The sequence below is a fragment of the Salvelinus alpinus genome, chromosome 21 (assembly GCF_045679555.1).
Source record: "Salvelinus alpinus chromosome 21, SLU_Salpinus.1, whole genome shotgun sequence".
In the NCBI taxonomy this organism is placed as follows: domain Eukaryota; kingdom Metazoa; phylum Chordata; class Actinopteri; order Salmoniformes; family Salmonidae; genus Salvelinus; species Salvelinus alpinus.
Window position 1 is genome coordinate 17480745 of NC_092106.1, and position 13544 is coordinate 17494288.

A 13544-nucleotide genomic window follows, 5' to 3' on the forward strand; every position below is an offset into this window, starting at 1 on the left:
GAGGGAGAAGAAGGTGAGAAAAAATGTGTTTAAAGAGGTAATTAGAGGGATTGATGTATCTTAAATAATCCTCCCTACGTGGAAAAATCATTGGATTTGCAAAAAATCATCAATGTAAGGGAATGTAGTCTTTTTTTCACCCAACATTTAACCTAAATCCAATGACATGTAAAATGTTTTGTTGATTTCACGTTGAATTCACATTAGTTGACAACTCAACCAAATGTAAATCAAAACTAGACATTGAAATGACATCTGTGCCCAGTGGGTTGTATTACTTAGACACTCTGTTACTCCACCCCAGCAGATAACCAAGTTAAAACCCAAGTGGCTAATGTAAAACTTTTTTGTCTTCCCTGTGGTGGGGGGGTTTAAGTTTTTTATTCATGTCTACAGAGAAGTATTATAAAATGTATTGACAAAAACACTGTCTGCATCCCAACAAACACCCTATTTCCAGATATAGACGTAGTGCAGCCTATCTCCATGACAGAGCCCATCTCCTCTCTCCTCTTCCTACCTCCCACCTCTCCTTTCCTCTTCCTCTCCTTCTAGGAAGACAGCAGGCAGCAGCCATATCCTCACCCCCACCTCTCCTCCTTTCCCTGCTCTCCTCCTCCTCTCCACTCTTCCTCCTGCAAGACAGAAGCCAGCTGTGCCCCCATCTCGTCCCCCAGAGCCCCATATCCCCCCTCTCCTCCTTTACTCTCCTCCTCTCTTCTGTTTCTCTCCCCCTCCAGCCATCTGTAGCCCTATTTCCTCTCCTCTTCCTACCAGCTTTGCCCCTGGTCCCCATTGCCCAGAACAGGGAGGCAGGGCCTACAGCCCTCTTATGCTAATATGGGGAGGCAGTGAGCACATAATGTTCCATCAGGGCCATGCTAATGTAGGCAGCTGACAAAAAAATCCCCCATCAGCAATTCTCCAGGGTTACCATGCATGAACGACACACACACACAGAGAGACAGAGAGACAGAGAGACAGAGAGACAGAGAGACAGAGAGAGAGAGAGAGAGAGAGAGAGAGAGAGAGAGAGAGAGAGAGAGAGAGAGAGAGAGAGAGAGAGAGAGAGAGAGAGATCCATGGCCTTTGCAGTGGCTTGTGGCCCATCTCTTTAACAGCTCCTCTGGGCTTTAGTGGTTTGTTTCCAGCGACACAGATACTTCATCCCAGACACAACACAACATAGGGACACAACACAGAGAGACAACACAGAGACACAATACAGAGTGACAACAGAGAGACACCACACAGAAACACAACACAGGGACACAACACAAAGAGGCCAAAGCTACTGGCTGCCATCTCTCAAATGGCACCCTATTCCTTATATAAAGCACTACTTTTGACTGGGGCCCTGGTAAAAAGTTGTGCACTATGTAATGAATAGGGTGCAATTTGAGACACATGCACAGACTCCCACAGTAGCAGAGAGGATCTAAATAGTCAATAAAATCTAATCAAATAAAATAACATTTTATTAGTCGCATACACATATTTAGCAGATGTTATTGCGGGTGTAGTGAAATGCTTGTGTTCCTAGCTCCAAAAGTGCTAGTGTAGATTTGTCACTATTACCTGGAGCATGGTATGTAAAGGGCCTACACATGACATCACTATAGAGAGCAGTTGGAATGAAAAGGCAGATCACTACAGAGGAAGAGGTCTAAACTAAACAGATGTCAGACTAAACAGGCTTTGGTAGATTTTTTTTCACACAAGAAAATACAAAACAATGTGATCAGAGTTTAAAAGGAAAACTAAAAGAGCATGTGCAGGAAAGGTAGAAAACCCTGAGAGGCTTGTAAACTACCTCCCCATTTCAAATTATTATGGAATAAATGTAAATGTAAACAAGTAGTAAATAGATGTAAACAAGATGTAAATATATGTAAGCAAGATGTAAATAGATGTAAACAAGATGCAAATAGATGCAAACAAAGGCAGGAGGGTTTCAGTGGGACTGCGGGCAGGTCTACTTTATAGGGAATAGGGTTGCATTTGGGTCACAGTCCTACTGGTCTGCTCTGTCTCACCACCAGGCTGGTCTATGTTACTTCTGCCCCGTCACTCTGGCTGCATCGACCCAGGATTGATCCCTTCTGCCTGGGACAAACGGGAGGCTGCTCTGGGACAGACAAGCAGCATGACCATAGTGGAGGTCAAGGGGGCAGCCCCCCAGTCCCTCTGCTCTCTTTTCAACTATTATGCATTTCCACTGTTATTGATTGTCCCTAGACAGCACAGACAGACTGTGGTTCCTAATTAAAAGGCTATACTGCTGGCTGCTATAACCGTTCCTTTATTCCTAGTCAGTAGATTGAACAGGGTTGATGTGTGTTGTGATCAGGCCCAGCAGCCCAAGGGCTCCACTGTAGTGTTTCAACTTCAACCAACCGCGGGAATTTAAAAACAATCAAACACGCTCAGAGGGCCTGCTGGGTTAGGGATTGTTGTTTAGAGAATGAATATTCCCAATGTGAGTCGAGATGTGTTCTGAAAATCAACAATATTTTTTAAGACTCACATTTCCCCATCCAAGACATGAGCCCATAGTGAGAGAGAGAAAACGAGAGAGAGCAAGAGAGAGAGAGAGAGAGAGAATGTCTCTGTCCCAGAGTGCAACAGCAGCAGTGTGGCAACATGGCTTTAACCCAGAGAAACTCATCCAGAGATCCAGAGAAACTGGGACAACATGAATTTTAGATGCCTGCCGTGAAAAACAAAAAGAAGCATCTGAACTGAGAAGCAGGAGAAGATGAAGGAGGGAAGTCTCCCAGAAGCCATCTCCACTGAGCTGAGCAGAGCTAAACAGAGATCTGATGTTAATGTTAGTGGTAAATCAACCCCAACTCTCCTGATTGATACGGAGCTATTCCCTCTAGATCTGATACAACCACACATCTATCTATGATCTATCTATCTACAGACAACCCACCACAGGGCTGTTGTAACAGTAGACGCTTGTTTCAAATATGTCAGCCAGCTTTTGGTCTTTTGAAAATAATTTATCTTGACGAAAGTAACATCATGAAAGAGACATGCATACTGACACAACATCTGTTTTCATCCAGAGATGTGGAGCTGTGATGTCTGTTTCTTCACGTCAGACCCTAGCTCTCTCAGTCCCAAATGACACCCTATTCTCTACATAGTGCACTTCTTTAGATGAGAGCCCTGGTCAAAAGAAGTGGACTATATAGGGAAAAGAGTGCCATTTGAGATGCAATCACACTCACAGTCCGGCCCAGCCAATGGGGAGAAGGGGGATGTTAATATGTGACATACCATTGGCATGTTTACATGTTGTAACCATTATTTTCTGGCAGTGTCATCAGAACCTCCAGACTGATGACAGTTGTCTACTTCCTGGGTGAAGAGCTGACACAAGCTGAAATATGTCTGTCCATTCCTCAGACACGTTCTGAATGTCTATGTCTTCAGGTAAATGTTTAACTTAATTCTATGAAGCTCAAATTCCACAAGACAACAGGACAGAAGTCTCCCAAGCTGTAACGTGTGATCAACCATGTCCTCATCACCTCAATATGCCTTTTAATGGGAATTGAAAGATCATGGCCCAACTAAGTACATCTAGTAAATGTGGCTGAAGGTTTCAATTTGCCTCAGGCAAAAAACATCAACATCAGTAACACGTTTGTTGCGAGAAAATAAACTGCTTTTCTCTGCAAAACATTGATTTGGGGGAAAAACTAGCAGCATGAAGCCCAAACAGGGACTGTGGTGTTCCATTGTGGTTAGTTCCAGAACGTTGCTCAATGAAAATTATAAGAGGCTGCACAGTGTTGGTTTCCAAGGCTGATTTTGTGCTTAGCCTGGGATCTATCCCAATGGTACCCTATTCCCTATCTAGTGCACTACTTTTGACCAGAGACCTATGGACCTTGTTCAAAAGTAGTGCACTATATAGGGAATAGGGTTCTATTTGGGACACGACCCTGGTATTTTCTCTGTAATGCCGGTCAAAGGCTACTAATCCAGACAGGTATGTAGCGCTACAGGGGGCAGGGCGCATTAAAAAGTTTCCTTTACTAAGAAGCATTATGACCCAGAAACATAACAGATACAGACAGACCAGGCTTGTTCCCCTAATGGCACCCTATTCCCTATTTAGTGAACTACTAAATATGGACCCAGGTCAAATGTAGTGCAATATATAAGGAATAGGGTTCCATTTGGGATGTAGGCCAATACATACTGGATTTCTGACCATTCAACTCTGCTCCCAGTGTCACGCCCTGATCTGTTTCACCTGTCCTTGTGATTGTCTCCACCCCCTCCAGGTGTGGCTTATTTTCCCTGGTGTATTTATGCCTGTGTTTCCTGTCTCTCTGTGCCAGCTCATCTTGTATGTTCAAGGCAACCAGAGTGTTTTTCCCATGTGCCTGCGTTTCTATTCTCTCTTACTAGTACTCCCGGTTTTGACCTTTGCCTGTTTTTCTGGACTCCATTCCCGCCTGCCTGACCATTCTGCCTGCCCTGACCTCGAGCCTGCCTGACATTTTGTACCTCTGGAACTCTGAACTGGTTTTGACCTTTTGCCTGTCCACGACCATTCTCTTGCCTACCCCTTTGTATTGTTAATAAACACCTTGGACTCTAACCATCTGCCTCCTGCGTCTGGGTCTCGCCTTGTGCTCTTATACCCAAACTGTATAGACTATCAAGCAGCATGACATCTTAAACAGACACGCAAGTACAGACACTGCTTTGTCATGTTTAGACAACAGGACATAAGCCATGTGACAAACAGTAACCTGAGATTAGTCACATCACTATTACTGATTTACATTTAGATTTCAACTTAAATCAAGGAAAATATAAAGATGAGAAATAGTGATCCTTACACTGAGACTGAGTGCTTAGACTTGAATGCACGGGCGGTCCTTATGAATATGGGGCTGTCGTTGTCTGCATCCCAAACGGCACACTATTCTCTATATAGGGAGCCATTTCAAACACACTTTTATATTACTGCAGCAGCAAGGTCACTGGGGCTGGTCTCCTGGGGCCGTGTAGATTAATAAAGCTGGTACACTAACACAGTTAGGCTACACATCACAATGTTACTGTAGGCCCTACTGCATCATCTAAAACACTTACTGTAGGCCTACTACATCATCTAAAACACTTACTGTAGGCCTACTGCATCATCTAAAACACTTACTGTAGGCCTACTGCATCATCTAAAACACTTACTGTAGGACTACTACATCATCTAAAACACTTACTGTAGGCCTACTACATCATCTAAAACACTTACTGTAATTCTACTGCATCATCTAAAACACTTACTGTAGGCCTACTGCATCATCTAAAACACTTACTGTAGGACTACTGCATCATCTAAAACACTTACTGTAGGCCTACTGCATCATCTAAAACACTTACTGTAGGCCTACTGCATCATCTAAAACATGTACTGTAGGCCTACTGCATCATCTAAAACACTGTTACTGTAGGACTACTGCATCATCTAAAACACTTACTGTAGGACTACTGCATCATCTAAAACACTTACTGTAGGACTACTGCATCATCTATAACACTGTTACTGTAGGCCTACTGCATCATCTAAAACACTGTTACTGTAGGCCTACTGCATCATCTATAACACTGTTACTGTAGGCCAGCTGCATCATCTATAACAATGTTACTGTAGGCCAGCTGCATCATCAATCACACCGTTACTGTAGATCTACTGCATCATCTATAATACTTACTGTAGGCCAGCTGCATCATCTATAACACTGTTTCTGTAGGGTAGCTGCATCATCAATCACACTTACTGTAGGCCTACTGCATCATCTATAACACAGTTACTGTAGGCCTGCTGCATCATCAATCACACTGTTACTGTAGGGCAGCTGCATCATCAATCACACTGTTACTGTAGATCTACTGCATCATCTATAACACTGTTACTGTAGGCCTACTGCATCATCTATAACACTTACTGCAGGCCTACTGCATCATCTATAACACTGTTACTGTAGGTCTACTGCATCATCTATAACACTTACTGTAGGCCTACTGCATCATCTATAACACTTACTGCAGGCCTACTGCATCATCTATAACACTGTTACTGTAGGTCTACTGCATCATCTATAACACTTACTGCAGGCCTACTGTATCATCAATCACACTGTTACTGTAGGACTACTGTATCATCAAACATACTGTTACTGTAGTTCTACTGCATCATCAATCACACTGTTACTGTAGTCCTACTGCATCATCAATCACATTGTTACTGTAGGACTACTGCAGCATCTATCAGTAGCAGCCTCTGATCCATCCATCAGCCAGCCATCCCTCACCTTGTCAGCCACCCTGTAAAACAGATGTGGGATATGAAGTGTGGCAACGTGCCAGCTGCCACCCAGAGACACCACCAGCCAGGCAGAATGGTGATGGGGCTCTGCGGTGGCTGACCAAAATCATAATCATATTCTAGATGACTAGTTCTCTGACCTAGTCAGTAATATCAATAATATGCTAATGTGAATACACTGTCACGATCGTCGTCAGGGTGGAAATGACCGGACCAAGGTGCAGCGTGGTGAGCGTACATTTTCCTTTATTTTTAAATGTCGCCAACAAAACAAGAAACAACAAAAAAACAAACGTGAAGCTGACTAGGGCTATACAGGCCACTAACACAGACAACTACCCACAACTAAGGTGGCAAAACAGGCTGCCTAAGTATGATTCCCAATCAGAGACAACGATAGACAGCTGTCCCTGATTGAGAATCATACCCGGCCAAAACATAGAAACAGAAAACATAGAAATAAAGAAACTAAAATGCTCACCCTAGTCACACCCTGGCCTAACCAAAATAGAGAATAAAAGCCTCTCTATGGCCAGGGCGTGAAAGGACCGCCCCCCAAATGTGCGGACTCCGGCCGCAAAACCTGACTCTATAGGGGAGTGTCTGGGTGGGAATCTACTTCGGTGGCGGCTCCGGTGCGGGACGCAGACCCCGCTCCACCTCTGGCTCCCCCCACTTTGGTGGCGCCTCTGGACTGGGGACCCTCGCTGCAGGCCCCGGACTGGGGGCCCTCGTTGCAGGCCCCGGACTGGTGACCCTCGCTGCAGGCCCCGGACTGGGGGCCCTCGCTGCAGGCCCCGGACTGGGGACCCTCGCTGCAGGCCCCGGACTGGGGACCCTCGCTGGCGGCTCCGGACTGGGGACCGTCGCTGGAGGCTCCGGACTGGGGACCGTCGCTGGAGGCCCCGGACTGGAGGCTGTCGCTGCAGGCTCCGGACCGCGGATAAATACTGGAGGCTTCGTGCCATGGATCCTTATTGCAGGCTCCGGGCCATGGACCATCACTGGAGGCTTCGTGCCATGACTCATCACTGGAGGCTTCGTGCCATGGATCATCACTGGAGGCTTCGTGCCATGGATCATCACTGGAGGCTTCGTGCCATGGATTACCACTGGAGGCTTTGTGCCATGGATCATCACTGGAGGCTTCGTGCCATGGATCATCACTGGAGGCTTCGTGCCATGGATCATCACTGGAGGCTTCATGCCATGGATCATTACTGGAGGCTTTGTGCCATGGATCATCACATAGAGTGAGGAGACATATGGGCAGTCTGGTACGTGGAGCTGCCACAGGGCTCACCAGGCTGGGAGGCACAGGAGGCCTTGTCCTTGGCAGAGGCACCGGATACACTGGGCCGTGGAGGCGCACTGGAGGTCTCGAGCTTAGAGCTGGCACAACCCATCCTGGCTGGGTGGTTATCTTCACCCTGCAAATGCGGGGCGCTGGCACAGGACGCACTGGGCTATGCAGACGTACCGGAGACACAGTGCGCAGAGCTGGCGCAGGATATACTGGGCCGAGGAGGATCACTGGAGGTGCGTTGGTGGTGGCAAGTTCTGTCACGGCCGTTGAATGCAGTGGACCAAGGTGCAGCGTTGTGAGCGTACATTTTCTTTATTTATATGAAAAGACGCCGAACAAAACAATAAACACTACAAAACAAACCGTGAAGCTTAAGGCTATGTGTCACAAACAAAGTCAACTTCCCACAAAGACAGGTGGGAAAAAGGGCTACCTAAGTATGGTTCTCAATCAGAGACAACGATAGACAGCTGTCCCTGATTGAGAACCCTACCCGGCCAAAACATAGAAATACAAATAATACAACATAGAATACCCACCCCAAATCACACCCCGACCAAACCAAATAGAGACATAAAAAGGATCTCTAAGGTCAGGGCGTGACAATACACTGTGTACTGGTCCCTGATCTTAGCATTATTGGGTTTCAGAGAAGCACTTTATGAACATGATGTGTTAATGAACTGCTGGGACAAACTACAGGTGAAGAACAGACTGCTGATTGCTGATCAAAACAGGTTTTTTGTTTTTTTTGTCCCTACACTCCCTCAATGGTCATTTTGCTCCCCCTATGGTCATTTACCCCCACCCCCTCAACAGACTTTACTCTGCCTTATTTATTCATCACTGCTACAGTTGTTATTGTACATAGTATATAGTGCTATTTATATTCATATTGTTGTTGTTTTTATTACCATTTAGATCATTTTAATTCACTTAGTCCTGCATCTTGGTACTCGAAGCCTAAGATTTTCACTGTACCCAGCAATCACACCTGCAACCCTGTACATGTGACTATTAAACACTGAATCTGAATGTTGCTAAGTGAAAAAGTACTGATTAATCTCACCCCTCATTAAACAATCAAATACCTGGGTAGTATTCACTAGAAACCAAACAGAAGAAAACAGACCTGAACTTTTCCAATAAGAAACGTTAATTTTTGTTTACAAAACTTTTTCCGTTGCGAAACGTTTTGCTACCCTGCTGAATGAAACCCACCTAGAGGGGAGACTTAATTCATTATGACACGTTATCTTATTTACAGCTTTATTCAGACTGGCTTCTATAGAGAAGATAAACGAGCTAACCAGGCTTAATGAGCTGAGATGATGGAAGGTGGCACCGTGGGGCAGGATACTGCCTTATAGCATCACAACACAGTGTTGTAGCATCTGTCTGATAGGAGGTTCATTATTCTCCTCCACGGGACAGTGTACAGTTGATGTGTCAGAATGGAGTTTAGCCCTTTAAGACCCAGGAGTGGTGTTCCATCATCTAGGTTGCATCCCAAATGGCACCCTATTCTCTATACTGTAGTGTACAGTACTACTTTTGACCAGGGCCCATAGTGCACTATATAGGGTGCCATTTGGGACATAGCCTAGTCTAGATCGAGGGATGGCCAACTTCAGTTCTCAGCCATATTTAACCTTTTATTTAACTAGGCAAGTCTGTTAAGAACAAATTATTTTTCACAATGACAGCCTAGGAACAGTGGGTTAACTGCCTTGTTCAGGGGCAGAACGACAGATTTTTTACTTGTCAGGTCGGGGATTTGATCTAGCAACCTGCCCCCCAAAATACCCTAGTTATTCATAACACTAGCTAGATTCAACATGCCAGTCCATATGTTCAGGATGCATGTACACATCAAGATAATGTGTACAAGGTTTTTACAAGGCCTCATACGATAGATCACTATGGTCGAGTTCCTTCCCAAATACATTGCAAATGCATGCAAGATCTTACAATTCCTGGATAGGTACTGTATTTTTAACATGTCAGCTAACCACATCATATGATATCACCATCTGATGCCCGACTGCATAGTCGATGACGACGACATAGCACTCAACCATTGGTTGACTCAATGCAACGCCTGCAAATCTAGTCGGGCAGGAACTTGACCTATATCTCTCTTCCCCTCCTACTCCACATCTTCCTACTCCTCCTTTCATCCACTCATCATTGTCAACCTGATCCTACTTGACTCTGCTCTCTGTCTCTCCACGTCTCTCTCTCCATTGTTCTGTAATCAGACTGGTCTCTGTTCAGAGCCCTGACCCTCTGAATCATTCATTCATACATACAGGAGAGACACGATTAGCATTATATTAGCATTATGCTAAAATGTTCCCTCCATCCCACTGTCTCTCTCCAATTTAGATCGTGCTGCTACGGTATGTGTTCATCCAACCTCAAGTGAACTGTGGGGATATGAATCACAGACAGATGCAGCCCTGCACACTCATATGTTGCATACAAAATAGCACTCTATTCTCTTTATAGTATACTGGTCAAAAGTAGTCCACTGTATAAGGAATAGGGTGCCATTTGGGATGCATACTACATCTCTACCCTAGCCTGCCTGTGTCTGTTTTCCATTACAGCAATCACCTTTTTAGATTCCATTTTTGCTCTTTAACAATCCCTAATTGAGTGTTATGCTATCCATTCTAGTTCTCATATACTGTAGTTTGTCCTGCCTGATGACAGAGACGTGTTAATGGAACCATTAGTTAGAGGACAGGAGACATTACTCAGAAGGAAATATAATGTTCTCGATGCAGAACTGTTCACTATCATACACACTGTCTCGTCATACCAGGGGCACATTAAAAACACACCTCCTGACATGCAGCACTAAAAACCATCACATGAAACACAGTAGGTTCACACATGGAACTCTATTCCTATAGTTCACTACTTTTGACCATAGGGCTCTGGTCAAACATAGTGCACTATATAGGAAATAGGGTGCCATTTGAGACTCAACTACAATTTCCACTTCTACAAGGAGTTGATGGATGATGGTTAATAAAGACAGATTTTCCATCCAACACATCTCTCTACAAATGAAAGCTATCATATGAAACAACTATAGCCTAGTAGGAATAATATTTCACCATTTACCCAGATATATTAGACAGGAAGACTAAGAGGCCAAATGGGAACTATTAGTGAAATATGATGATTGAATGGACTGGTTCCATCTTATATACACGTCTATGTCAAATCAATCAATGAAATGTATTTTGTAAAGCCATTATAACATCAGCATATATTGAAGACATAGCCATGTTATTGCACTACAGAGGAATCTTCCCCATTGAAAATGATCACAATTTAGTCTCAATTTCACACTGAGTGCCAAGTTCAACTCCACTAAGCTGAAGGCTGTTGACAGATTGGTCCATCTCCTGTAAACATTCATATCATGTTTCCAATCTGAGCTACTGCCATCCCTGGCGTCCATATGGTCATGATAATGGATTGTAATGTGGTGGCTGATAAAGTATTGTGGAAGAGCTATGCTCACCACAGAGCAAAAGGGTCAAGTAAGTCTGTGAACACCATGGCATGAGTCTGCATCTGATGCAGAGGGGCTGTAGAGACGTGTCAGTGTGCTGGGGCTATCTGGTGTGTTTCTTGTTCCCCTGGTGATGACAGAGCATACAGGTGGAATGGGTCCAGCAGCCAGACCACACAAATCTCTGCCCTGTACCTGCTACAGACAAACAGACACATGCATGAACACACAGACAGACAGACAGACATACAGACAGAGACAGACAGACACACCCCACTGGGCACAGATGTCAGTTTAACATCTAGTTTTGATTTACATTTGGTTGAGTTGTCAACTAACGTGAATTCAACGTGAAATCAACAACAAATGTCACCATGTCATGTAGGTTAAAAACTTGGGTGAAAAAAATATGAAATGCCCTTACATTGATGACTTTTTACAAATTCTATCAGTTTTCCCACCTTCATTCAACGTCACTTTTATTTTGGGGTTGAAATCACGTGGAAACAAGGTTGGTTCAACCAGTTTTTGCCCAGTGCGACACCTTCTTTGGTCCCATCCACCACATCAGACCCACCTTCTGTGGTCCCATCCACCACATCAGACCGGGGCACCATGTATCTGATCTGTGTGTTCTAAATATTGCAAATGGGTCATGTTATGTTAGTTGTCATCTTCAGATGTTGAAGTGTTGTCTAACAAGCACAAACTCAATGAGGAAACAGTCACACTCCATAAGAGTTCAGAGTAATGCCTCAATCCCTAATAAGAATGAACCCCATCTCTAATAACACCCTATCTGTAATCTCTAGTTACATGGTCTCTAGACTACAATATCAGACCTGTACAGAACAGAACACATGCAGCAGCAGCAACCCCCGTTTTGCCAGGCATCGAGTCATCCACTGAGACCCGTACCCTTTATTATGGTGCTACAATGTAGCGCTCTGTGCGTGTTGATGATGTTGTGTTACATGTGTAAAATGCTGTTTCTGAAATGGTTTATATTTCCTTACCAGGTTGAGCACAGTCTCCACGATATCCCTGTTGCTAACCTCCCCCACCTGGATCAATCCGATCAGAACCGCGAATTTCGTCTTGATATTCCGGATGGGCACCTGCGGGTTGATTATCCCGCCCGGTAGAACCATAGAACCCGAGCCAGATACCATTATTTTCCCGGTACCAGAGCACCCTTGCTGCCCATGACCCGGGGGGATTTCATGGTCCGAAAGAGACACAGCACCCGGCATCTTCACCGCCGGCCTCTCACTTGTCATGTCCTTTCAACCAGATCGATATCACCTGCTTTAATCGCTGTTCAACTGCATCAATTAATTAGGATACAAAATAGAATATTCTGGAAGAACCTGACGAAAGGGAAACCCCTATATTGTTTACATCCACTCTCTCTGCCGTGCCCGAATAGGAACCGCAATCTGGTAATAATTTATTGAGGGTAGAACGAGCAGTGTCCTTCCCTGTACACAGACGTTTTCTGTTAATCTGAACAGATTGAAGCTGAACAGCGCCGCAACCGCTGCAGGGTCTCTAGGCTATGGCTCGGTCATGTTGCCCCCTGCCTGCGGGAAGAAGCGCGTCACATGAGGTGTATGTAATCTTAGGAGAGAATACTTTAAAGGGATTCAACAAAGCCTTTACAGTTGAATTGATTGTGAATCAGTCCATTTTTGTGGTTGTATTGCTGTCTAAATTTAATTCATCAAAGCAGTAGCCAATAGAAGGGAGGAAAATATTACTCAAAAGCTTTTTAGTGAAAGTGCCAGTAACACAATAGAGAAAGCACTTTATTAAAGATTACATTGTGAAAAGCTTTGCGGGTAGTTTGAATAATTGTTTTATTACAGGTAGCCTAAATACAAGTGGCACTCTATTTCTCTTTATAGTCCACTAGGCTCTGGTCAAACTTGCACTAAATAGGGTGCCGTTTGCGACTAATTTTCTGAGTTATACGAGTCATACAATGGGAGGACACAACTCTTAACATTTCAGACAGCTTCACCGTAGTATATCATTCATTCTATTGAACAGTTTAACCATTACTGCACCAAATGTTGGAAATAAAAAATACGGAATTACTGTACCTTTCCTTTTTTAATTGAAATCAGAAAGAGAAGACACGCACGCACGCACACAAACACAGACAGCATTACTGCACTGTCAGAGCTAGAAACACAAGCATTTCGCTACACCCGCAATAACATCTGCTAAACATGTGTATGTGATTTAATTTGATTTGACACACACACACACACGCGCGCGCGCACACACACACACACACACACACACACACACACACACACACATCAGAGTAAGACTGTCTACTT

General features: G+C 44.4%; 1 protein-coding gene across 4 annotated transcripts in view; it reads right to left on the reverse strand.

The window, feature by feature from the left end:
* LOC139547932 (neurobeachin-like) overlaps positions 1-12716 on the reverse strand; it is a 295912-nt gene extending 283196 nt beyond the window's left edge. For all 4 annotated transcript variants that reach the window (XM_071357133.1, XM_071357132.1, XM_071357131.1 and 1 more), the window contains exon 1: positions 12213-12716. In XM_071357133.1, the coding sequence (XP_071213234.1) occupies positions 12213-12476 (264 nt within the window). In that variant the 5' untranslated portion in view covers positions 12477-12716. The remainder of the gene's footprint in view (positions 1-12212) is intronic.
* Between the last annotated feature and the right edge of the window lie 828 nt (positions 12717-13544).